The sequence below is a fragment of the Thamnophis elegans genome, chromosome 3 (genome assembly GCF_009769535.1).
Source record: "Thamnophis elegans isolate rThaEle1 chromosome 3, rThaEle1.pri, whole genome shotgun sequence".
Taxonomy (NCBI): Eukaryota; Metazoa; Chordata; class Lepidosauria; order Squamata; family Colubridae; genus Thamnophis; species Thamnophis elegans.
This window is the reverse complement of record NC_045543.1, coordinates 83,885,962-83,913,658: the sequence shown is the minus strand read 5'-3', so window position 1 is coordinate 83,913,658 and position 27,697 is coordinate 83,885,962. Positions and strand designations below refer to the sequence as shown.

The following is a 27,697-nucleotide window of genomic DNA, read 5'->3' as shown; positions in this document are numbered from 1 at the left end:
ATCAAGTGCTCCACTATCAAAGAAACAATTTCCCACAAAAGAAGCTGTATATACTATTTAGATAAGCACAAATATACTGCAGCAGTCCTGAACATTAGAAAAAGGAAAAAGATCATCTATATAACATCTTTCATAAAAATTGGTATCCATGCTACTTTATCAAAAAGTGCCTGACTAGTGAACCCAATATTACAAGCCACAACAAACACAAGTTGTGAAAAAAATAACACTGCCATACATCAAAAACATCTTGGTGTATTTGGTCAGGTCAGGTGTGCTATGTAGTAGTGCTGTTATGGATTCTTTTGCTAATTCTGCATCTATGGATGTAAAGAATGCTGTGACATCAAATGAGACCATCAACTGATTATTACAGTCTATTACAACCTCATGGCATCACTGTAGCACACAAACTGACTAATACTCAGCAGCCCCCGAAAAAAAAGGGCAGGAAACATCTACAACATAAGAACCATAACAGCCACCGTATAAGACAAACGGGCAGAAGACTAGCTGAGCGCATTCATGAACTTGAAATCAGAAAAAATTAGGACATTCATGGACAGGCTTAGCCATAGTTTCAATTGGGAAATTCTGAACATCCTAGACCAAGGCAGTCCAAAAATATTACAGAATCCCTGGAAGCCTGGCACTCAGACAAATCCACCATCAATAGGAAGATAGAAATTAACAATATCTATATATCACTCAAAAGATACAATCAAAAAGTCAAACAGAAAATAAAAAGGCCAAACATTTCCTCACATCAATCAATACTCAGAAATAAACAAGCAATAAAGTATACCCTAATCAAGGAATTACAGTATTAAGTAGGTAAACAACAGCCTATTCAGGAAAGAACATTCCCAACTTGTCCCACTGCCAGGACAAGTCACTTGTATATGAACAGAAGCCAACTCCATTCCCTTCTAGCAATACTGATGTTACCGACTTGGCTAATGAAACATCTGCAAGAAAATAACCAAGCTCAGAGAGCACCAAAGACACCACAATTCAACCCTGAAGTACAAATATTCTATTAATATGAGCTCTGCTTTGCAAAGAGTTGGGTTTTGTGATCTCTGCTGATTAAATTAAATACTTGACATTTTAAATTCCTCAAAATCTTTCTAAATATATGGAAATTAACATGTTGACATTTTTAGAAAAGACTGATCTAAACAGTCATAAATAAATTAAAATGCTCTTAGTCTACAGAACAATTAATCTTATTAATTGTATTAAAATTAATATTATTCCTTGTGCATTTAATAGCTGGAGATGCATGCTGAGAGAAATCTTTGTACTTTATTGGATACACGCTAGTGGTGGATTTCTGCCGGTTCGCATCGGATCGGGAGAACCGGATGGTGAAATGGCCCCGGAAGTAACTTCCGGAACGCCTGCCCCGGCCTTGTCGCTCCATGCTCACCTCCACCCGCTGGAGAGGTTCAGCGGCACAATCCACCAGATAGCAGAGGCAAGCTCAGGAGTTTTCTCCTGGATTCCCCTCTGTCTTGCCTCCTCCGATCTCCCAAAGTTCTTTCCCCAACGTGTGGTAGCTTTGTCTTGGATTCCCCTCTGTCTTGCCTCCTCCAATCTCCCAAAGTTCTTTCCCCAGCATGTGATAGCTTTCTACTGGATTCCCCTCTGTCTTGCCTCCACCGATGTCCCAAAGTTCTTTCCCCAACATGTGATAGCTTCCTACTGGATTCCCCTCTGTCTTGCCTCCACCGATCTCCCAAAGTTCTTTCCCCAATGTGTGGTAGCTTTGTCTTGGATTCCCCTCTGTCTTGCCTCCACCGATCTCCCGAAGTTCTTTCCCCAATGTGTGATAGCTTTCTACTGGATTTCTCTCTGTCATGCCTTCTCCATCTCCCTAATGTCGGCCCTTAATCCTCCAGTTGTCTATTTTTGGGAGGTTTTCCCCTCTCTTCCCCCCCCCCTTCATAGGAGTTCCAAAAAAATTTGCCACATGCCTTGGAGGTGGTGGTCATGTGACTGAGTGTGCATGAGTGATGTCATGAGTGATACCTGCCCGGTCACATGACTGCCAAGCCCATGCCCACAAAATAGGCCACACCCACAGAATAGGTTGTAAAAAAAATTGAAACCCACCACTGATACACACTGAAGTTTGATACACTCATGGATTTTTAACTCTTCGGGAGAATTTTATTTTGAAATTAGGTGATAAAATGTTATATTGGAAACTGTGTGAAAATTGGAATACTCGCTTCAAATCACTTGTTATGTAATGATTGTATGAAGGATTTGTTTTCACTTTGAAATGGAATTTGGTCTTCCTGGTTTACAATTGTGGCAGTTTCTTCAACTTAAACATTGTTTTGATAGCCCAAAAGTGGCAATTGTCATGGCTGCTTCTAAGGTATCTAAGTTTTTTTTTTTATTTGATGGAATCCATGATTGAATTTAAGTTGATAGCATATCTGTACCCCCCCCCCCCAAAACAGTTTTAAAGTGAATACTACTGAGATTTATCAACTGTGGACTAAAGAATTGAAATATCTGAAAATGCCTTCTCAACTATCATAAGATCTTAAGAATGTTAAATATTAACAGACTTGTTAATATCATTAATATTTGTGCCTGAGAATGAAATGAAGATAATTAAGCTTGAAACACACACAAAAAAGTTAAATATTGTCTACTAGGATGGCTAAGTAAATTCATGAAAGTCTTAATGGTTGTGCACTTTATTTTTATCAAGTTCACATTAATTGAAATGTGCCTCATAGAGAATTAAACCAGAATTAAAACTGAGCAGGTTTGTGTATGTCATTCCTGCTTTATTCAATTCAGAATATAAAAAAAATTGAGCAGGGGGCTCCAGCCTTGAGCAGGAAATTGGACAAAGACCTCCAAGGTCTCTTCCAAACCTATAGTCTGATATATTTGCATAAGGGTAATCCTTCAATTTTGTTGAGGTACAAAGTTTGTATCCATAATTACCAGTAATCAGGAGCAGATATATTTTTACCCTTTTGAAATTTCCATATATGACTTGATTGTATTATCTTCTGTTGAGTTGTCGCCAATTCTTGGAGACTGCCTAGACAACTCACTCTCTTTGCAACGGAGACTGGAACTCATGGTCTCCCAATTTGTAGCCCGATGCCCTAACCACTACATCAAATTGGCTCTCTTCTGACTTCATAGTATCTAATAAATCTGAATTAGAATTTGGATTCAGATTTGGTGAATGTTTATTTGATCCAATAAGTCATGTAAAGTGAACCATATCACTTTCAATATTAATTAGCATGTAAATTCTTTCTGACATTGTCATTATTTTTTTTCACATTTAACTTCTTCAAAAGGAAATTATCTATTATTTATCTCCATTTCTCCATGGTTTATTCCTTCTGTCTGGATCAGATCCTTCTTTCTGATTCATTGCTCTTTCTTCAACATTTAATATTGTAATCCTCTAACAAGTATCCGGCATTTTTTTTTCTTTAATATTAAGGAATGTGACCTCATTTCAAAGGAACCAAAATCTTTTTCAAACAACTCAGCTCCAGGAGGACCTATTGTTGTTCCCACTGCTGGAGAGGAACCATCCTTAACAAATGACATGATGCAACTTCCTGTGAAAGAGAGTAATCTACAAAGTGAAGACTGTAATAAAAGACCAGGCTTTTTGGGATTGGTAAAAAATGATGGTATCATGGATAATAGTTTGCAACATCAAGGTGATCAAATGAGATTGCTTCCATCATGCCAGTGCCTAAATCATGAAATTGTAAGAGACTTTGACCGAATTTCACTTCAACATACTTCCAAAAGTGAACCGTCCAAAATTTCTAAGACCGTGACAAAAAGCGAATGTAAAACTAGCATTAGTGAAATTACCTGTAATAAAACTTTTCAACATGTTCCAACATGTGGAAGTGTTTTGTTTGAGGGACGGTCTGTCCAGCTGGGAAAACTATGCTGTTCTGGACCTGATCCTGAAGAAGAAGAAGTATCTTGTTCAGTTTCTGTAGGAGAGCAAGTAACAATTGAAGTGCCTGATACAATACAATTGCATGATCCAGAACTCTATATTGAAACAGTGAAAAATACTAGATCTGTTCCTGAATATTCTGAAGTTGCTTATCCTGATTATTTTGGACATATTCCACCTCCATTTAAAGAACCTATCCTTGACAGACCATATGGTGTACAGAGGTAAGTTCATCTTTTTCTCCTCAAACATGTCTAGAGAAGGATTTAATATAATGTTTGTGTATCATTCACAGTAAAATTAATATTACTAGATTCAAATATAACAGTTATTAATGGAATATACTATTTGGATTCAAGATTGATGCTATAAATGAAGGAAAGAAAGGCAGTTTTCATCCATTCAGCCCTGCAGTCCTTCTCACCATAACCCTTCAAATGAACTTCAAATCGTCAAGAGAAAATTTTGGAATGCTGAAAAAATGAAGGGAAAGTAAAAGGTCCCACTTAATTATGAAATTCCTTTCAGAAATTTTGGATTCAACTTCTTTGATTTGCCTGTCCGTAAAGAAAAATACTGTATTACTAGGTAATATATGAGAACATTTTGAGAATGCAGAATTCTGTATATTACTAGACAATCTGTGACCTGTTGTGCATCGTTTCAGAGATACCATATTTTTCGGAGTATAAGACGCACCAAGGTTTTGAAGAGGCAAATAAAAAAAAAAGTTTTTGCACTCTGTAAACCTCCCCAAAACAGCCCATTTTTTGCGAAAATGGGCCCGTTTCCCCCCCAAAAAAGGCACAAATAGCCTTTAGGGGGTTTGCAGAGTGCTCCTGGGGGCTGGGGGCGGGGGTTAAAATTGAGCAAAAAAATGGGCCTTTTTTTGCTCATTTCTGCCCTCCCCAGCCCCCAGGAGCTCTCTAAAAGCTTCCTACAAGCTATGCACGACCATTTTGGTGAAGGGGGTGGGGTTTCGGGTGGCAAAAATGGTATATTCAGTGTATAAGACGCACCCAAGATTTTCAGCCTCTTTTTTGAGGGAAAAAGATGCGTCTTATATCCAAAAAATACGGTAGTTCCTTACCTAGACAGAAACAAAATGATCACAGGTGGGCAAAAGATTAGAGGGAGCAACAGTAACTTCCAACTTCCTGCCAGCTTCCCCATTGACTTTCCGTGTGGGAAGCTGGCAAGGAATATTGGAAATGATGATCATATGACTGTGGCTGACTATAGCAGTGCTGAAGTGACCACAGTTTTGCCAAATTTCAACCCCACAAGAATCATGGTTTATAGATTTTAGATGCTCCCTTTAAGTTAGCCCATTTGAAGTAAATTGACTCAAAATTTGTTGCCATGTCATGCATCATTTTGCTCAATTTAAGGTTACAAACAGACAGAGAGGAGAGTTTCAGTAATACATCCATGAAACTTTTTCCGATCATTTTATGTATCTTAACATTTAAATTACTAATCATTTTGATAATTTGCATTGGAACATTCTAAATATTAGATTGTAACCTTTTTATATGGATGTGTAGTTTACTGGGATAAAATGCTAAATCTCTTTATAAAATGTAAAATGATTTATGTTATACTGAAAAATATTACCATCTGCATCAAAGAATATAGAACATTTAGAATTCTCAGATATTGCATAATCTCATGTTTTATTCCTTTTCTTCCACAAGGAAGAAGAGAATGGCTGCCAGTCACATGCGAACTCTGATGTATGTGAAAGAAATATTGGATATTTCTCCATAACATCGGGGTCTCTTAAACTCCTTTTTGACAATAGTTGGCAGTGAATGGGTGTGTGCATTTTCCTTGAACCTTGCTTTTTAAATTGATGGAGGGGGAGGGGAAACTCATGCAGAGATTCATATTTATTCTTCCTTTCTCAATCAAAATGACTTATAAAAATTGATTTAACATATGTAAATTATCACTAAGGTTAGCGCTATAGTAATACATAAAGCCAGTAGTCATTTCAGAGTTGCGCTTGTGCATAAGTCATAGCCTGAATTGATACATTTGTAACTATAATTATAAAGAAATATAATTGCAGCATGGCTATAGAGAAACAATAGAGTTGAGATTCATATTTCAGATCCTATCTAAGTTTAATGGGACAAGTAGTCCTTGACTTACAACCATTCATTAAATGACCATTTGAAATCACAGTGTCACTGAAAAAAAAGACTTATATAGTTGATACAGCATCCCCAGGGTCCCATCATCAAAATTCAGATGCTTGGCAATTGGCATTTATTGATGATATTTGCATCATCCCAGGATCACATGATCACCATGCACAACCTTCTCAGCCAGCTTCCGACAGGCATAGTCAATGGAGGAAGTTGGATTTCCTTAACAACCACATGATTCACTTAACTATAATAATTCACTTAACTGGTAAATAAAGGTCATAAAATTGGGCACAATTCACTTAACAACTGCTTTGGTTAAAAACAGAAATTCTGGTACCAATTGTGCTTGCAGATTGAGTACTGCCTGTATTGGTTTTGAAAAATGCGGAGAAAATAGAATTAGCTGTAGAATAAATCAGGCGGAAAGCTGCTATATATTTCTTGAAATAGTTTTGGTTTGCTAAGTGAACAGGCAGATAGAATTCATGGAAATATGTCACAAATGATAACTTAGGTGAAGGAGGACTCTAACATTCATTTAATATACAAGTACTGCATCAAAAAAACATTTTCAAAGCTGTTGAATTTTAGTTAGTCTTGAAATAAGGAGAAATAGATAATTTTTTCATAATCAAGTCCTGAAAATGTTAGTGGTGTATTTTAAATTCTGAATGTGCCTTTTTCATGAATCTGCTTAAATGAGGACATTTGAAAAAGTGAAATATCTCTTGATTTTATTACTAAAACAGTTAACTTTCCTGTGGGGCATGCTAAACCCTTACTTGCTGTAAAGTCTATGAATTTGGACAAGTAAGGTGAAATGCTTTCTAGTTTTTTTATCATGGACAAGTGCCTTAGTGTGGACAAATTCAAATATATTTTTTCATCTTTATTGCTGTGTCTGTTAATTCTTTTAACAATAGTTTACAATTGGGATAGCATTGTGTTCTTACTGTCAGTTTGTCATTCCATTCTATATGTGCATTATTTTTGGGATATCTTCTTTATCCCATGGCTAAGCTCAAATGAATAATGTGAAAATAATTCAAATAAATATTAATTAAAATATTTTTCTTTGCTGAAGTGCAGTTTTCTGCTTTTTGATAATTATGTATAGTTATAAACATTTTCCATATAAAATAAGTAAACAACAATAAGTCATTCTAACAATGAAGGATTGCTATTGATGGAAACTTAAGGGCTTTTCATATTAATTGTACCATTAATATTCTTGGATATAAAACAAAGATTTTGTATATCTTTGAAATATCTTTAGGAGTCAAAGTCTTAGAAACAAAAAAATATTATGCATTATATATATTGGAGGTAGCAAGGGTTCCCATATATTTGAATATATGATATGAAATATATGAAATGAAATATTTAGAAATAATTTATTTTAACAAGATTTTCCTTGAGATAATCCATGGTCAGCCATTCTGAGTTTATACTTGAGAAAACTTCAGACATGCCTTATGAAGAGACAACTTTACTTATCCAGATGTAGCTCAACATTTCGATTGAGATGCAAGAAATATCTGCAATACATCTCAAATGAAAACAGAAGTCATCTGAAATGAGAGGCAGTTTTCCCAATAGTAACAGACTATTTCTATCAAAAACATCTCAATGTATCGTGCTCTTTTATTGCTTTGTGAGACGCATGGTTCCTGTGTAGCTCTTGAAAGGACTAAAATTTGCTATATTTCAACTTTTCAGTGTAGGAATTTCAGCTGGTTAGTGATCTTCAGGAAAATTTCTACATGGTTAACATGTCTTGTAGGAAATTGGGTCCATGGACGAATACATAAACACATAGATACCCACTCATCAGCAAATTGTTTCTCTCATACGTATTATGTTCAGATATTTAATACAGCAGTTCCTACAGTATGGTTACATAGCTGAAAAAAGCATCTCTCTTTTTCTATTGAGAGGCTCATCATATTTAATTAGAAATTTCCAGAGGTGAGAGGCTTGCACTCTAACCCAATCACTGCAATGTATTCAAACTATAATCGCATGAATTTTTAATATAACCAATTTTCAAACCTGAACTAGCTTTAATTACTAATACTAATTGAAATAATCATTAAATGCTAATACATAATGGGCATGTTTCCTGTAATAAGGAAACCAAACATTGGGTCTGAAAGCCTCAATGTGTTATGTACAAGCCATTTTCTTTCTGTTCAGAAAACAATTGTGGCAAGTTCCACAAATAATACTGTATATTAAAGTAGAAACTTGACTTTCAAACTCCTCTTTCTTTCTTTATGCACTGATTCTACATGTGGCACTGTACTGTAAAAATTTTGAAATATGGCATCTTACTTCCTTTTCTAAATAGGACAAAAATTGCCCAGGATATTGAAAGACTTATTCATCCTAATGATATTATAGACAGAGTTGTATATGATCTTGATAATCTCAGGTAAGTTTTATATGAAAATCTTTATTTCATAATGATTAATCACCTATTCCATAATGATTACATTCCCATTTTAGATTCAATAATTTAGGAAAACATATACATTAATGGGAGTATGATAGTTACTGTGGCTATTTACAGTATGAAGTTGCAAAAGTCAAAAATTTGCTAGAGGTAGAGTACTTTATTTTTAAGATGAATTAATTTTAATACATAGTGAAAATTAAAACTAAATATAATGTTATTAATAAAAAAAAACAGGACTCAGTGTATTATAAAACACAGCTTTCAGGATTTTTTTAGTTTTAGGGAACTGCCAGGATTCATTGTATTTTAATACATAGCTTTCAAGATCTTTTAGTTTTAGGGAACTGTTTGGTATCCAATGAATTATAAATGTCTTGAAAAAGAAAAAAGCCCTATTCCAATCCATCAACAAGTGGTACTAATCTTCACAAGCACTATTGAACATTACCGAGAAGAACGTTTCTGCTATCTTTTAACCGGGGAATGAGACATTCAGGTGTTTTTTTTAATCAAGTGTTCTAGGAGTAAAATTGCAAATTTTAAACTAAATATATTAAATAAAATAAAATAATAGCCAGAGTTTTCTTTTGTTTCTCCATGTTCTTTCACATTCATAGACAAGAACACCTAATACTACAGAACAGTTTGGAAGAGCACAGCTGGAAACAAGACTGTTCTTTTTATAGTAGTTGATGTAATGCTTCTTTTAACAGACTTATTGATGGAAAGGAGGAATAATGAATGTCTAATGACTATAGGGGGGAAGGAAGGGTTTATGCCATTTTTCTAATGAAGCCAATAAACACATCATGCCATTTGCACAATGTTCACAAAAGATGGCATAAATTGATGAAAATGATGTAAATACCAATGCTAACTTGAACTACTATCATGTTTCCCAGAAAAGAAGACAGGCTTATTTTCTTTTGACCCCGACCCCCCTGAAATAAGCACTTGACCTTATTTTTGGGGAGGTCTTATTATTTTTGAGGTGCAAGAGGCGCTGAGTGTGGTCACCTCATGGCTGCTGCTGTGTTGCAATATTTTCGGCAAAATATTTTTTTGGAAGGGATTATTTTAGTGCATGCTCTCAAAAGCCCGATTGGGCTTATTATATGGGGAGATCTTATTTTCGAGGAAACAGATATCTGTCAGGTATCTGACATTATATCAAGGAATTTATAGAGATTTCACTGAATTGAAAATACTTAAAATTTTATCCTCCTAATGCAAATATGAACAAGGTTTCAGCCTCGGAAAAAAAACAAGAAAATGCAGTGACAGAAAAATTAAAAAATGCCTGTACTATATAATTGCTGATAGTTATGTTGATATTTCATCTAGAAATCTGAATTTTTTAATGTAAAGAAGTCCCACTGTTCTGTAACATAGAAAACATGCTTGCAGTTTATATTTTCATTAGCTCACATTAACTATGTTGGGGAACTCAGTATAATTTAAACCAATTTAATATACAAGACTTGGCGCTCTGGTTCACTTGTATTCTTCCCCAATCAGTCTACTTCACATTCAATACAACAAAATAAATCATTTTTAAATCATTGTAATTTTATTTTCCAGTTGTCCAGTGTCTGATGAAGGAGATGTCTTGAAGTTTAACTCCAAATTTGAATCAGGAAATTTACGGAAAGTTATTCAGATCAGAAAGTAAGATATTGTTATTATTTTATTTAATCATTATAGATCAGTTACTTGAATTTTGTGACTTATTTATTTCTGCTCATTTTTAGAAATGAGTATGATCTCATTCTGAATTCTGATATAAACAGCAATCATTATCATCAGTGGTTTTATTTTGAAGTCAGTGGAATGCGAACAGGCAGTGCCTACCGATTTAATATAATCAACTGTGAAAAGACAAACAGTCAGTTTAATTATGGTAAGAGTTAATTTACTTTTCTCTTGGGGAAAAAAAGGACAGACATAGTCCAAACAGAGGCATGGGGAAGTAGTTTAGACAATTTAGATAATACCAGTATGTTAATTTAAAACTAAAGATAATTGCAGAATATCAGTAATAGCACAGAGAAGTGGTATAACAATTTTTTTAATTTAAAAAAGGTTATCAAGTTGAGATAGATAAATTGTTTACAGATTTCTAAGGAGCAGATAGTAAGATAGAGAACCTAGCATGAAAACTGAAGCAGCATTGAAATGTCAGTTACCACTATTGATAACCTAAAGGACAAAAACTTAATTTTCTTTTTTCATGCTCTCTTTTCTTTTCTCTAAGCTTTAATTAAACAAACAGAAATTTGATCAAACCAGCTTGTCCTTGTATCGAGACTCCAAAGAAGGATTGCAAATTGTGGCTTAGATTTGACTTGCAACCTGAATGGCAGCTTATTTAAATTATACTCTGCTGCTCCAGATAGTAGCTGCAACTGATTTTAGTAGTCCAGTTTAGAAGAGAATGTAAAGGGGATTACTCCAAGAATTTTTGTTACGCTCTAGATTATGCTAGGGCTTTCTGTACTGGTTGGTAATTGTATATTGTTCCCATAGTTTACAAGAGACAGAAGCCAGATTATCTGACTGTCACTGTTAGTTTTAACAGCTCATAATATATACAGGCCATAAGAACCTTCAAATATTGAATTTTACAATGAATTCTACAATAATTCTACACCTTCTGCAATAACTCTAATAATAAATTTGCGTTCTTATCAAAAGTTATCTTCCCATGTGATGCTGAGAACAATGTCTTTAGAGAGGTATATTTGTTTGCTGAATATGGGTGGTTGTGTTCTCTAATAGAGTACATTTTTCTCAAAGGTATGCAACCCCTTATGTACTCTGTTCAAGAAGCCCTGAGTGGTCGGCCTTCGTGGATTCGTACAGGAACAGATATCTGTTACTACAAGTAAGGCTAACAGTAAATCTAGTGCACTCTGGCTATATGTACTCCTGAACCCATTTTGCATCTACCCAGTTTTAATGGAAATATTGTGTGACCTATTTTGACCCCACTAAATAGAAGATAGATGTGATAAACTAGCATGAGATTTCATTGTGGCTGTTTTGTACTTTAAATTTTTGCTTGCTTTCTTCCAGAAGAAAACAAGAGTTAAAATTTTCCCATTATCTACCCAGTGGGGAATAGTGACATTATATATCACAAGGCGCATCACTTGTGGCTCATGAAGGCCCAAAGTCTTCTTTGCACTTTGTAGTTGATAATGCTGATAAAATAATGAATAGAATAGAATAGAATAGAATAGCTTTTAAATGCATTAACTACATTGGTAACAAACATTTCAAAATAAAGAAATTAAGACTGAGATATTAAACATTATTATTTGGTTCAGAATAAAAAATACCAATTTACTACATAAAATGATGCACTTTATATATCTTTATAATAATGTACATGTTTTGTTCCTAGGAATCATTTTTCAAGAAGTTCAATTGCAGCAGGAGGTCAAAAAGGAAAATCTTATTATACAATCACTTTCACAGTCACCTTTCATCATAAGGATGATGTTTGCTATTTTGCTTACCATTATCCTTATACTTACTCAGCTTTAATGGTAAATTATTTTAATATGAATACATTCATAATAACTTTACTTATAATTTCATTATTTGATGATTATATCTTTAAATAATTATATTGCTCAGTATTTATCACAAAATTCAAAAAATAAAGTTCTGTATTGTGAAATAAATAAAAGTTGAGGTTAAATAATCCTATGGAGGCAATGTCTTTTACAGATTTTTACAAACACTGGAAAAAGTTTAGTATTTTGCAATGAGATCTCGTATTAAGAATTTCAGAGCAAGATGTTTGTTTGTTTTTTGTTTGTTTTGTTCTACCGTGTTTCCCCGAAAATAAGACATGGTCTTATTTTTTTTTTACCCACAAAATATAGCTTGGGCCTTATTATCAGGGGAGAGCTTATTGTTTTGAGGTTGCTGGGCGGCTGCTCTCTTGCGAGTGGGCTCCCGAAGAGCCGGGTACAGCCTCAGGGTTGAACGGCTGTGTTGCGCTGTTGCAGCAGCACTACACAGCAGCCATGAGGTGACCACACTTACGAGCAGCCGCCCAGCAACCCCCCTTTCCAGCCGGGCACAGCGCTATTCACTGACCTAGGAGTATCGCCAAGCCATGTGAACGCCTGTTTGCCGCCCTCTGGCTCCCGTGGCTTGGCGCCTTTGGAATGCCCCAGGTCAGTGAACGAGGCTCTGCATGGCTGGAGAGGGAGTTGCACAAGCGGCTTTTCCGCTCCCCGCTCGCATGCCACCCAGGCTCACGATGTCCTGGCCCAGTTCTCCCTGCAGAGCCAAGGCACCTCCACTTCTGCTGCTGTCTGTCACTGCCGCATGGCTTTTTCTGCGGCTTCCAAAGCATGGAGTTAGGATGCTGAGTCTTCCGGCAATTGCTGCTCTGGGAGTATGCTCTATGGTTGTGGGCTGGCTGCCGGCAGAGCGTACTCCTAGAGTGGCGGCAGCAGCGGAGATGCCATGGCTCTTCAGGGAGAGTTAGGCAAGGACATCGTGAGCCTGGTAGGCACGTGAATGGGGAGCAGAAAAGCCGCTGGCGATACCCATAGGTCACTGAATGGCACTGTGCCCAGTTGGAAAGGGGGTTTGCCGTGAGCATGGTCATCTCATGGCTGCTTTATAGTGCTGCTGCGACAATGCAACACAGCCGTTCGACCCTGAGGCTGTGCCCGGCTCTTCGGGAGCCCGCTCACAAAAGAGCAGCCACCCAGCAACCCCCCTCTCCAGCTGGGCACAGTGCTGCTCACCGACCTAGCGGTATCCCGAAGGTGCCAAGCAATGCAAGCCTTTGCCCCCCACCTTGTTCCCACAGCTTGGCACCTTTGGAATACCGCTAGGTCGGTGAGCGGCGCTCTGCCTGGCCGAAAGGGTGGTGGTTGTCCAGGGGGTTTATTTTTGGGGGAGAGCTTATAAAATTGCTTATAACGTAGTAATTTGTTCTGACCCCCTGACCTGTGAATAAACCAGAACAAAGGTTTGGCTTTTTGCCACTGTTCAATTACTGAGATAACGATTCCTTTGGCTGAGGGCCCAGGCAACTCACATTCAATAGAGTAGCTCTGCAGCAACCCAGGTAGTCCAAACGAAGCAATGCAGATAGTCCAAATGAACAGACACGGGTAGAATACACAGATAGTTCAAACAAAGCAACGCAGATAGTCCAAACGAACAGACACGGCTAGAATACACAGATAGATTTTCTTAACTACTAATTCGAATGGTTGTTTCCTGCAAATGTCTCCTCCCAATGACTCACCTATAATCTCTCTTGGGAGGGACCAATCAACAACCACCTGTGCTTAATCATCTTCTGTGAGTCTGCCTACGGAGTTGCTGCTTCCTGCTTCCGTTTCTCAGCCCTTCTCAATCTAGCATCAGGGACAAACTGCCTTTGATCCTCCCCACTGCTCTATGCCTCAGGCGCCTCCAGCCTCTCTGGTCCCTGCTCCGAGTCTGAACCCTGCCCAGGATCCTCCATATCGTCCAGCGCAGACTCGTATGGTTCCTCGCTATCCGAGTCCATTAGCAACTCAACCGGATCCTGCTGGGCCACAACATAAGTAGACTTCTATATGAGTATTGAAATACTGAAACACTGATCACGTAGGCTATTTTCAGTGTAACTTCATTTTTGTTAAGAAATATGCGCCCTCTGGATTATTATTTTCCACTAGTCAGAGAACTTGACTTTTAGGGAATCTTCTGGAACGGGGGAACATCTACTTGATCTTAGTCCCTTTCTTTAAATAAGACATTTCTTTCCATTCATAGAATAGAAAGCCTGCATTTAACTCTTCCCCATAATATCCAACAAAATGGCTTTTACAGCACAGAGTGAACATTTAAATTGCAGAAAGAGAGAATTTACCAACATTTAATCTTTTTATGCCGATAAAGAACATTTGCATTGAAATGGGAAACAATGAATTAGTAAGCTTTGAAAATAAATAAGATATTTTAAAGGTTCCTTCAGATGACATATCATACATTTTTAGTTTGCATATACTGTATAATAATTGTAGTTATACTAACTTAGGTTAAATGCATAGTGAATTTCTTTGATGGCTTTCCATTGTGAAAAAAAATATTTACTTGCAATAGTTTAGTATTTTTATACACTATTGCTAATGATGATACTACAAGTTCCAATATTATGCGTTATCTATTGATTATATCTTAATATAATGTAAGTTTACATCTTGTACAATTCATAAACTCTTTCTTACTAACAAAGCAGTTTAATAAATTCAAGCTTCACTATTTTACTTAAGATTTTGCTCCTATAATTATTTTTATTCCTTCATTGTATCTGTACACTAAGACAATACTTGATATTTAAAATATTAGATGCAATATTATAAATGATGAATTTAGAAATTCTGTTAGATATTTTAGCTAAGTTTTTATGCTAAATTAAAGGATAAAAGTGACTCTGAATTTATGAACTTATTTTTCATGATGAAGATGCATCTCCAAAAATTAGAATCCACAAACAATCCTCAGCAGATATATTTTCGGCAACATCTTTTATGTGAGACTCTCTCTGGGAATAACTGTCCTGTAGTAACTATTACAGCCATGCCAGAATCAAATTACTATGAACATATTTGTCAGTTCAGTAAGTATAGCCTTTTCCTTTTGATTATATTCAGAATGTATCAAATCAAATAAAACCTGTGTTTTCTTTGATTTTGTACTGTTCAATTATAATAATCCATAGGCATGCAACAGAAAACATTGGCCACAACCGTACTCAGTTAATTTGAGGAATGAAAGTTCGAGATATGCTTCAGCAACAGTGGGATTAGGTGGCATTTTTGTGATATTAGGGAAAGAGTACAAAAACCAATTACAAAAAATAATATTTTAGCAAGTAGTATTAAAATTAGCTGTAACCTTGCCACAAAATTTAAAATTCAGTGGAATTTTAAAATAATGTCAGTGCAAACAGATTCTTCCCTCTTCCACTGAATTGATTCAAGGAACATTACACTGATTATAATATTGTGATATAATATGCTGATTATACCTTGTGCTTTCATAAACTATTATGCTGCCTGGAAGACTAAAGTTTTTATTTTTATTTTTATGAATATATAACAAGCAGATAATAATGTGATTAATTTGTCAGGGATGTTCTAGTATATTTTTAAGGTCTTTCCAACTCAGTGATGGCTATATCATGCTATTTTATTTGTGCTGTTTTTAGGAAATCGTCCGTATATTTTCTTATCTGCGCGTGTACATCCTGGAGAGACCAATTCAAGTTGGGTTATGAAGGGAACTTTGGAGTATCTTATGAGTAATACTCCTGGTGCCCAGAGTTTGCGAGAATCCTATATTTTTAAAATTGTACCAATGCTTAATCCTGATGGGGTCATCAATGGAAAGTAAGTTTTTGATTACATTTAGCAACAGAGTTCATTCTCCTGTAGTTATCCCGAGATAGCTATGCTTGAAATATAGTTTTTCTACATCAGAACTTTTCTGCAAACTATATCTTCTAGAATCTTAACTAGCTAACACAGCTATGTTATTTTAAGTGAACAGTTACTTTTCTTCAATCACATGTGTGCATTTATATTTTTTAGTAAGTACATTTTTGTTTAAAAATAGTATTTTAAGTATATGTTCAGAATCTACTTTCCATAATTGTTTCTCATTTTCAATTATTGAACCAAAAGTAATCACACTATATGGCACTTTGTGGTGTAATTAAATCAAATATAATGTTAACTTATCCCAAATGAAGATATACCTATTATTAAGCGCAGTGCTGTTACTGTTCCTCCTTCTGACAACCTGCACTCAGGGATGGCTTCCTGCTGTTTTTTTTGTGTACCAGTCCGGGAAAATGAAAGCGTGCTTTTTACTTCTTAGCCAATAAGGAATGCTAAGATTAGAAGAGGAATAAGTGCTACAAGGTTGGTATCAGAAGTGAGTCTTAAAATTACTAAAGGACCCTGCAAAGTGTATATCCTAGAGAGACAAATGTAAGCGGAGTCATTCATTCATTCATGGAATTCTGGGAGTTGAAGTCAACACATCTTAAAGTTATCAATATGCTGATCTAGATGTGGTGGCTGTTGAAGATTGGTTTGGTCTTGGAAAAATTAGATATTAAAGAAAACAATACCAATGTTGATGGACCAGATCTGTTACCAACATGATAAGAGGGAAAATGTGGTTTAAGCCCCAAACAAGCAAAAGGTTTGAGCAAAAAGCTCGCACAGAATTTCCCTAATTCACAGTATTAATACATTTTATCTTTTCTATGGAGTTTATTTCTTAATTTGTCTGCATAAATATCCAGACAGAATGCTTATAAAAGCTGGTAATCCTATAATGGACAGGGTAGTGTTACACTGCTTACAGAATGGTGGAAGACATCTGAAACAGTTGTTGATATGAGCCAGAAAAGTATATCAAAACCCATCATAGGACTTGAGCCACCTTTTGCAGATGATCTCTGATGTGGGTTGAAGATGACAGAAAATAAGAGGTTTCTAGTCAGCTGTTAAACTGACAGACAGAAATTGCTGGCAGCATCTTTAAACCCTTTCTTTAATTCTAGATAGCAATAGTTTTTAGAACTACAGAGGGATTATACACATTAAGAGTATTAAATATAAAGCATAAATATGCATAGATAAGCTTGGGCTACACAATTGAGAAGACAAAAGTTCAGTACCATTGCAAAAAAATCTCAAGCTACCTTGCTTATCTTTGAATGGACAAAGGGAAGAGGGAGCTGTGGAATGAACATTCTGATTATAAATTACAATATGTTTATAAATCTTGTCTGGAAAAGCAAAACAGGATGCTGCCTATTTGTTTAATTAAAAAAATTGTTGAAATAATGTTTTGTACTGAGTTTTCTATTAAATCCCCCAAACCCATATAATATGATGTGATTTGCAGTAAAGGCTGACTTCAATAGGCAAAATGTACTAACAATTCCTTAGGGAAATTACTCTTAGTACAATCTGCTTTCTTTATCAATGAGAGGTAATCCAGAGACGTTAATTCTTCTGCTACTGCCTGAGGCTTGTTACAACATTAAAAAGTATTTCAGCTAAATCCAGGAATTTCAGTAGGAGATAATATCCGTCTAGGCAAATGGCTATTAATATGAAGCACATTTTTACTTTATAGTAAAATCTATAGAATTTCCTTCCATGAATCTTGCTCCTATATTGTATTAATATCTCTAAGATTTAAGTATAATCCTTTGTGTATTCTGCTCAATTCAGTGGGATTTATTCTCTCCATAATTTCTCCCCTGGGCTGACTGAAGCCAAGCATCCTATCCCTCACGTTATTAGACTGATTTCAGCCAAGTCTGCTACACTTAACCCAGCTGTCTTTTATTTAAAAGTAATAATGAACTGTTCAGTTCTAAGGCAGAAGTCTCATCTGCTGAGCTTTGACAAGGTCCAGCAGAGTTTCTCTTATCCTGAAATGGCCTGACTTTATTTATAATGCTGAGGGAAAACGCTGGCTTGTTTGTCTTTTACAGACCCAGAGGACTAGTGTTTCATTTCCATGATGTAAAAATATTTTGCCGCATCTAGTGTCATGCTTTGAAGTTCACACAATCAAAGAGCATTTATCTCTCGGATTTAAACTTCATGGAAAGCTAAATGACACAATTCATTTGGATCAATAAGCGTTAAAGCCTTTATTCAGATTCTGAATCACTCTAGGAATTAAAGAGTTGACTCCTATTTTCAATGCTACATAATTGAGAGTTTCAGTTGACCTGGCACCTTCAGAATGATTTAATTTGTAATTTTAAAAATGATTGGGTAAATCTAGATTTAGTAATGCTTAATGAGTACCCTATGAGATCAAGTAAACACAATGGCAGGTTTCAAAATTTTTTACAACCTCTTCTGTAGGTGTGGCCTGCTTTGTGGGAGTGGCTTGCTGGCCATGTGACTGGGTGGGAGTGGCTTGCCGGCCATGTGACTGGGTGGCCAACTTGTAAAATGTGGTGAAACTCACTTAACAATGCTCTTGCTTAGCAACCAAAATATTGGCTCAGAAACTATGGCATTTGCAGCACTCAAGTCTTAATGTTGTCAAGTTACAAGATCCTTGCACCCCGAACCATTTAGAAAAAAAACCCAGGGGTGTTCAGACTTGACAGCTTGAAGACTTGTGGACTTCAACTCCAGAATTCCTCCTCTCACTCTTCATCTTGATAATGTGCAGACGGGCAGGGGGAAGGAGCTGGAACCAGTTCTAAACTGCACTATAGATTTGTGGAACCTCTTCTGTAAAAGAGGTTAGAACTGGCAGGAAACCACTCCTGAGTAAACATTATAAAAGTCCTGCGATTTCACTGTTTCTGTTTTAAACTTCAATAAGTCTGAATGTAAGGCTGATGAGATAAAGAATAACTTTTTCTGCAAATGAGCACTTTCTGAAATGCCACTCCAGCTATAATACAAAAATAAAAATAAAAAACATAAAATGGGTAGAAACCTAGAAAGTAAATCAATGACACTTCTGAAAAACTATTTTCTCCTATTCACAGTTTAAAACAATGTCTGCTATTGGGACCATTTGTCAAGGGTGGTTTGACAAAAGAACACAGAATACAGGCGTGGTAGCTTTGTCTTTCCACCAATTTGATTCATTTTATCTGACTTAAAATATTAAATGCTTGAAACAGCATTTTAGATCAAGAGTGTCCAACCTTGTCACCCTTAAAACCTGTAGACATGCTGGCTGGGGAATTCTGGGAGTTGAAGTCCACAGGTCTTAAAGTTGCCAGTGTTGAACATCCCTGCTTTAGAAGAATTTCCTTTAACTTGCAGTGAAATTGTTAACATCCACACAAATTTTAACATTCATTTTCTTGGAGAATGAAATAGTTATAATGGATGATTTTTTAATTTTTGTTTTATAGCCATCGCTGTTCCTTAAGTGGGGAGGATTTGAATAGGCAGTGGCAAAACCCAAACCCGGATCTGCACCCCACAATTTATCATGCCAAAGGTCTGCTTCAATATTTGGCAGCTATAAAACGTTTGCCATTGGTAAGTATGTGATTTCTTAGCTAAGAAAAAAGATCACTTAAAATGTGAACTTTACATTTAAAAGATGTGCAGGTAATGGCAGTTAAAACTCCCTTAATTCTTTGTAAAAGCATTAAGGAATTGCCTTCTTGGTCATGTTACTGGTGGTTTTAGAACTGTGCTGGAGAAAAATTAATAACAGTGAAATTAGTTATAGTAACTGTGAAATATGGCAGGAATAATTCAGCTCCTATTATAGGACCATTCATCTAAGACTATAAATATTCACTTATTTATCATTTTAAAAACGTGAAAGAAGCAGACATATGAACAATCAATACTATGTACTATTTCCTGACTTGATTTTTAAATTTTCTTTAAAATTAAACAAAATATGTCTTCATTAATGGTGTAGAATACCTTATTGAGTTGTAAATTCACATTTAACCACCTGAAATTATATTTTTCCAAGAAATTTGTGAAGAACTATAACTGACAAGCTTGATCTAAATTGTTTATTAAAAATTCTTTTTAAAATGTTAATAAAAATAACTTAAATTAATATATCTATCGGAAGATTTTACTCAAGGGTTCATATTACTGAATGCATTTGTTTTCTAAAGGATCTTATTGCTTGTTTCTAAATAAATGGTTGAATTTTATGTTGACTATACCTTTAATTTTTGAAAAATACTTTTTTCTAGGTTTTTTGTGACTATCATGGCCATTCTCGCAAGAAAAATGTATTTATGTATGGCTGTAGCATCAAGGAAACAATATGGCACACTAATGTTAGTGCTGCGTCTTGTGATCTGATTGAAGACCTTGGTTATAGGGTAAGTAGATATTTGTGTGTATATGCAGGTAGGTACATGCCTAAGGTTTATGGTTTGTGTTTCTTTTATCAGTACTATTTTCATTGAATAATAGTTTGCTAACAGTATTGTAAACAGAGGTTAAATTCTAACTAATATTTAAACAAAATAAATTTGGGAACATGACTAAAACTCAGCTCAGAATATTTATTTTATATTCCAGAGTTTTCATTTAAAACTGCCAGTATATTCAGTACATGAACAATCAGATTATGATAACCAAAGACACCCCAAAGGCTAATGAATGTATAATGGCATGATAAAATCAGCATCTAATTGCTGGGAGAGCTTGAATAGTCAGGAGATGACTGGGATAGATGAATTAATATCTGATTCAGTATACATCAATTTCACATGGAGACAAAAGAAGAATGCTGTGTAGAGGAATAATAATCAGTCTAAAATATTTTTAAAAGATTTTTTTTTTAAAAAAACCAACATTAAGAAAGTCATTAATTGAATAGTGTTCATCTAGCATGGAGCTTAAAGAAAAGGAATTTAAGAGCTTGTCCAACCAAGACTCATTCTAGTCTGGCATTTTGGTCTCACTTTGGGTAGTCATATGCTTATAAGCTGGAAACGGATTCATATTTGTTTCTCTACATTTGGCATTTGGATGACTATCCTTCTACTCAGAAGTAACTTTAAGTCTTCAAGGCTAATAATCCTTGATATGCCTCTATCTAATCCTCTTTTAAAGCAATCTATGTTAGTGGCCACCAACACATCTTGTGGTAACAAATGTGCTGTGTGAAGAAAAAGGATTTTCAGAAATCTTCAAAAAAATGCCATGTCATAACAAAGTCCATAGATTTTCCAGTATCAAGACAAACTCCATACTTTCTGGTATCAGAGCTATTTTATCTTTGGTTCTGGGTTCTCCATACAGCACTGCTTTGTAATTTGTAATTTGCACTTCCTATTGACATACAGTATATTCCCTTACCATTCAGAGGGAGATGTCTGTACCCAAATTTATACTTTAAGGATATATAAGCCACACAGATTTTTTCTATAATATTTGTTGTTACTTATTTTTGGTAGACTCTCCCTAAGATTCTGAGCCAGGCAGCCCCAGCATTCAGTATGAGCAGCTGCAGTTTTGTTGTGGAAAAATCAAAGGAATCTACAGCACGCGTTGTAGTGTGGCGAGAGATAGGTGTTCAAAGAAGTTACACCATGGAAAGCACATTGTGTGGATGTGATCAAGGGAAATACAAGGTAAAGTAGCATTTTTTATTAATACATCTGAAGAATTACAATTGGTACTGGATAGTACTTGAATTCATTTCAAAGGAGCTCGGAATTATGTTGGCTCTTGCACATCATGTAATTTAATGAGCAGACTCCTAAATAGTTAATATTCTTTTGATGAAGAAAACCATTCACATAATCTAGAATGTGCATTCACATATAATTCATATATAGTCTAGAATATGGAAGATGCCCTTGTGTTCATTTGGTCATAAAAGTTATTTAATCATGGTTTCTGTTTTCCCTAAAAAGCATTCTTTGTGGGCCTCAGATTATGATGGCAGTAACAACAGGTATTGCCATCACTAAGTGATGCAGTGGTAAAGTTTGTCATTACGTGACTGTATCACTTAATGATGGCAATTTTGGACTCTCCTGGTTGCTGCGGCGATCTCAAAATGCATGCACTGTTAAGCAGGAAGAAGTGGGGGTCCTAGATAAAGAACACAGGGGCATCACCAGGAATTGCTGCAGGAGCAGACGGAGGGGGCGAGAGGTTTAGAGGTTTTATTCAACTTGTATGCCGCCCTATTCCCGAGGGACTCAGGGCGGCTAACAAAACCGAAAGGGAAGGGGAACAATACAAAAGGAAAGAAAACGAAAACAAACAACAATACAGAAGCAATTTAAAAAGTCTCAACAAGCACACCAGTTCGAGTGGGGATGGAACTCAGCAGCCCCAGGCCTGCTGGAACAGCCAGGTCTTAACGGCTTTAAGGAAAGCCTGAAGGGTGGTGAGGGTCCGAATCTCCACGGAGAGATCGTTCCAGAGGGCCGAAGCAGCCACAGAGAAGGCCCTCCTCCGGGTAGTTGACAGCCGGCATTGGCAGGCAGATGGAATTCGGAGGAGGCCTAGTCTGTGGGATCTAATGGGTCTTTGGGAGGTAATCGGCAGGAGGCGGTCTCTCAAGTACCCAGGTCCAATACCATGTAGGGCTTTATAAGTGAGAACTAGCACCTTGAAGCATATCCGGAGACCAATAGGCAGCCAGTGTAGCTCGCGGAGGATAGGTGTAATGTGGGTGTACTGAGGCGCACCCACGATCGTTCGCGCGGCTGCATTCTGGACAAGCTGAAGTCTCTGAACACTCTTCAAGGGCTGCCCCATGTAGAGCTCAAGAGAGCCAGTCCAGGCTGTACATGAGTCACGGAAGGCTAGAGGAGAGATTGGGAAGGCCAGTGCAGGCTTCATGGGAGGCTAGGGGCGGCTCTGGTGCAGACTATGTGTGAGTCATGGGAAACCTGGGAGGACCAGTGCAAGCAGCACATGAGTCATGGGAGGCCAGGGGAGGGATGGGGAAGGAACTGAAAAGTATTATGCAGTGTTGCTCATTTGAAGTGTACATGGCAGAGAATCGTGGATTCATATGCCATTCCTCCATTTCTGCCCACAGTCTTTTTATGTTGGGGAGAATTTTAAGCACATCCAATTCTATTCACAAAGAATCCCCCTCGAGATGCTCCCATTTTGTGCAGGAAGTTGTACATATAAAAATATTGGCAGCATTTGCTACCTCTTTTCTTTCAGTTATGCGTCTTGAGTAAATAGTGAATTATATACGTGCAGAAAGGAAATTGCACTGAACTATTTAATGCTGTATGTTTTCTCATTAGGGCTTACAAATCGGGACACGTGAACTGGAAGAGATGGGAGCCAAATTCTGTACTGGTTTATTGCGTTTGAAAAAACTGACATCGCCATTGGAATATAATCTGCCATCTACTCTTTTGGACATTGAAAATGAATTGATTGAATCTAGTTGTAAAGTGACAAGGTAGGAAAAAAATCACGTTTAAATTTTTTTGCCAGAGGCTTATTTGGATTTTTTTTTAAAAAAAAAGACTATAGTGGCAGGTAGCTTTTATTGTAAATTAACTCCAAACAGATTAATGAAATAGGAATTTGGATCCAGAAATCTAAGTATTGCTTGCAAACTGTAGCCAAGGGATTACATTGCTGTGTTTATGCATACATGCGAAGAATGGCCAGCAGCTGTACTGTAGTAAACACACACTGTTTTGATCTACATAGCTGAGTGTGGTCAACTACTTAAATTCTAAAATATAAACTTTACAAGATACAATATTTTTTTTTCTATTCTTTAATCTTTTTTAATACCTAACGTTACAGGCTTTGGGGGTTAGGCTTTACATTACAATGAAATCCTGAGATACATTTTGGTGAAATATAATGTTAGGTCAATGGTGCCAAAAATGCTTTGAAATGGAACCTCGTTTTGGAGTATCTTACTATAAGCTTTGGAGAATAGTGGATTCATTTATTCATTTGAAATATTTTAATGCTTTTTGTTTTGGAGGCAGAGCAATATGAAATTAAGAGGAGGTTGTGTGGGTGTATGCCTTCAAATCAGAATTGACTCTTGGTGATTGTCTAAACCAATCCCTCCAGACTTCTTGACAGCATTTTCAGAAGTGATTTGAGATTGCTTTCTTCCTAGGACTGAGAGACAGTGACTGGCCCAAGGTCACCTTGCTGTCTTTATGCCCAAGATCATGTTATAATGTTAGGTCTCCTGATCTCTAGCCTGGTGCCTTAACAACTACACCAAACTCGATCTCTGCCTCTGTGCATTATTTTTATTTTCTCCCAATGAATAAACTTCAGGTGGTGGAGTAAGTTGGGTAGGATTGACTTTGTAATAAACTAAATAAGCTTTTGCAATCATTCCTCATCTATAAAATCTATTTTCAAAGAAAATTGTCTCTTGTAGCATGAAGAGAAAGTCTAATACTGTGAAAAAAATTGATGCTATTGAAAAAATATTTTGATTAGCTTTCTAAAATTCAGTTGTGCTTAGTCATCCCTAGTATTTGGTTTCTGTTTTTTTAATTAACGTGCAATTCAACATAAAACATATAGTTCTGCAGGTCTTCAGTATACAAGTACATAAATGTTGTTTTCCCAAACTTGACCTACGCTACCTGAGAAAGAAATTAACAATAGGAATAATTTGTAAATACCAAATGATATCTATATTAAATTGTTGTATTTCCATGAATTACATTCCATTTTAATTAACCAGAGTGTTTAATATGTTTGCTGTAGCCCCACTACTTATGTTCTAGAAGAAGATGAACCTCGCTTCCTTGAAGAAGTGGACTATAGTGCTGAGAGCAATGATGAGCCAGATATTGACTTGGCAAATAATGCTGGAGACTATGAGCCCTGTCTTCAAGAAGATGGACTCTCTGACTCTGAAATTACGAGGACACATTTGCCTTGAGATATTCTTGGTACATGAAGGAGCAAACTACTGTGGCTTATTTAAAAGGAACATGGTGGGTTATTTCACCTTGGGGTTTTGCTAAAGCAGATAAACTGCAGTCAACCCAGTTTGAAAACAATAAATGCTTCTGGCTTTTAAAACAATTGGCATTTGTTTTATTTGAGCAATTTAATTTTTATTTTAGCATTGAAATTAATTTGTCCCAGATGCCTGCTAGTTAACGCTGCATGGCTTTTTGCTTTCGTCCACATAATCAGTAAAATAAAAGAAGTAATTTCTAAGATGTAATTGGCAAACCAGAAGGTAGGAGTTAACCTAATTCCTGTAGCACAAGATGTCACGCACAGTTTTATCGGGAAGATTTTGCATTTGTGTGCGGGGTTTTAATTCTGTGATTTTGTTTTGTTTTTGTTTATTGGATGTAACACAAGGATTAAAAAAAATTTTTTTTGTACTGAACAGATGAAAAATAGATGTTCTCATTGCTATGCTAAGGCATATTTTAAGCCTTAGATTGACATGGTTTTGCTACAGCCTTAATTTAAAATTGGCAATATTCACATTTACAGTTGAGTAAAGAATTATACCTGCAGAAAGCTTTTATGTACGGAGTAACATTTTGAGAGTGGAAAGTGTCACATTCAGCTGTGCGTACAGCTTTTTCTCCTTGTCCCCTAGTACAGTTTTACGTGTCATAATATTTCTCTGTGTGAAAACACTCCACAGAAAATACAGGAGAAAGTATTAGGCATGGATCTTTCCTTCCTGAAATGCAGGATTTTTTCCCTGTGTGAAGGAAAATCAGTTACATATCTCTCAGCCTATGTTTTAAGGTGGTATCATCCATCAGCTTTTTGTGAAAAAATAAGCCTCGTGTACCCTTGCTGACTATAAAGTATATATTTATGTTAACACTAAACTCATAACCAAATTCTTTCTGAGGTTCATATAAAGCTTGGAGAAAATAGGTGTTCTTTGTAAGCATAACAATTTCATTGTATGTATATTTCGTGATACAAATTCTAGATCCTTTTCCATATTTAATATAGCCAATATGAGCTCAAAGTGCTCTGGATACAAAGCATATACTTTTATATATATTATTGTGGATTGTGGAAGAATAATGGTGTCCATTTGGGTGGAAGTTGCTTTATAGTCTCTTGAACTATGTAATCCAGAAAAAAATTAAGCATGCTGAATTCCAATTTTAAAATATCTAAGCACATAGAGCCTGTGAATATTACATTTTTCTGATGTCTGCTTTATCTTCCTACCTCCTGAGTTCTATATTTTATTGAAATATTTAAAACAAAAGGTAATATGACATTGGAACTAATATCAGAGGATTGGAGGCTAGATCTTTGTAGTATTAGCCAATCCTATCAATCTTGGAATAAATCCACACTCCCTTTTTTATTTCCTTGTGTTGGTGCTTATGCTAGAGGGGATGGTCTGGATTTTTCTTAACTAAAACAACTTGCCTCATGTAAAGAGAGATCATTTTATCACTGTCCCCTCATTGCCAAAGGAAGCAATTAAAAACAGAATCAAATCAGTTTTAAGAGATATATGTTTGGTCTTCTGCGTTCCCACCTCCCGCCCAAGCTAGACATATTTCACAGTTAGATAAAATTAATACAGGAAATATACCAATGTACAAGAAAATATAATATATTCATTGATTTTTTTAAAAAATTAATCCAATCCAGAACTTTGCTACTCAGATAGGATAAACTAAGTGTTCTGTCTACAAAGAAAATGCAGTCCTGCTTTAAGTGAGATGAAAGGATTTATGATTCTTGTTTTCTGGAATTAAAATAAATAAATAAATGCCTTCTAGCCATAGTAGCATCTTAGAAACAGCAGATACCCAGACCTGCAATTAAATTGTGGATTAGATTATAAAGGGGTGCCCTTTATCAAATCAAGGAGGGTTGTACAGATGTACTGAGCTGACTCTACGTGTATTTGTTCTTTGTTTGGTTGTAAAGAATTTATTGTGCAGTAAGGAAATGAGTGACTAATTAAACCATATTGATATAACAAGTTGTATTAATTTTTCCAGCCTCTTAACTGAAGCAGATTAAAGAGTCTTGTAGTTAATCTTTTGAACTTTATGAATATTTTGCTATATTTTTTAAATCTTTGAATGTATTTTCATATAGTTTTGTTTTTACAAAATGATTTTGATGCAAATATGATATGAAACACCACATATATTAAAATATATACATTTGAGTTGTACTTTGTCAACTTCTGGGACTTTCATAGACGGACAAAGAAAATTATGTATCTGTAATGCTTATTTCTTTTAATGAAGCCTTCCTTTTTAAATATTGTACTGTATCTCACAGACAAAAATATGTGCCAACTATCAGATGTCAGTTGTATGTGGAATATTATTTTAGTCATAACTGAATAATAACAACAAAGGCTCAAATTAGACTGGCAAATATAATGTAGTTTGTATAAAAGCCAGAAAGCCCAAGTTTTATTATAAGAATCCATTGTAATCCTGTAATTATAAATTGTGGCAATATTACTGTGTATGACCTAATTTCAGAGAGATAATTTATCAAGTAAATGTATAATAAAATAATTATCATCACCTGCTTTCTCTACATGTTGGAGGAATGGGTCTGGGGAGGGAAAATTGGAAATCTTCAATATGCAATGTCATATCAC

At 35.8% G+C, this 27,697-nt stretch overlaps 1 protein-coding gene across 5 annotated transcripts in view; it reads left to right on the top strand.

The window, feature by feature from the left end:
- Window positions 1-27,433, top strand: part of AGTPBP1 (ATP/GTP binding protein 1) — a 69,832-nt gene extending 42,399 nt beyond the window's left edge. For 4 of the 5 annotated variants that reach the window (XM_032214703.1, XM_032214705.1, XM_032214701.1 and 1 more), the window contains 14 exons: window positions 3,491-4,194; window positions 5,668-5,706; window positions 8,477-8,560; window positions 10,166-10,252; window positions 10,336-10,484; window positions 11,381-11,468; window positions 11,991-12,135; window positions 15,074-15,227; window positions 15,819-15,999; window positions 19,527-19,656; window positions 20,340-20,471; window positions 21,555-21,731; window positions 23,379-23,539; window positions 24,832-27,433. In XM_032214703.1, coding sequence (XP_032070594.1) covers window positions 3,491-4,194; window positions 5,668-5,706; window positions 8,477-8,560; window positions 10,166-10,252; window positions 10,336-10,484; window positions 11,381-11,468; window positions 11,991-12,135; window positions 15,074-15,227; window positions 15,819-15,999; window positions 19,527-19,656; window positions 20,340-20,471; window positions 21,555-21,731; window positions 23,379-23,539; window positions 24,832-25,009 — 2,409 coding nt within the window. In that variant the 3' untranslated portion in view covers window positions 25,010-27,433. The remainder of the gene's footprint in view (window positions 1-3,490; window positions 4,195-5,667; window positions 5,707-8,476; window positions 8,561-10,165; window positions 10,253-10,335; window positions 10,485-11,380; window positions 11,469-11,990; window positions 12,136-15,073; window positions 15,228-15,818; window positions 16,000-19,526; window positions 19,657-20,339; window positions 20,472-21,554; window positions 21,732-23,378; window positions 23,540-24,831) is intronic. The other variant, XM_032214704.1, reaches the window with a different exon arrangement.
- The last annotated feature ends 264 nt before the right edge of the window (window positions 27,434-27,697 follow it).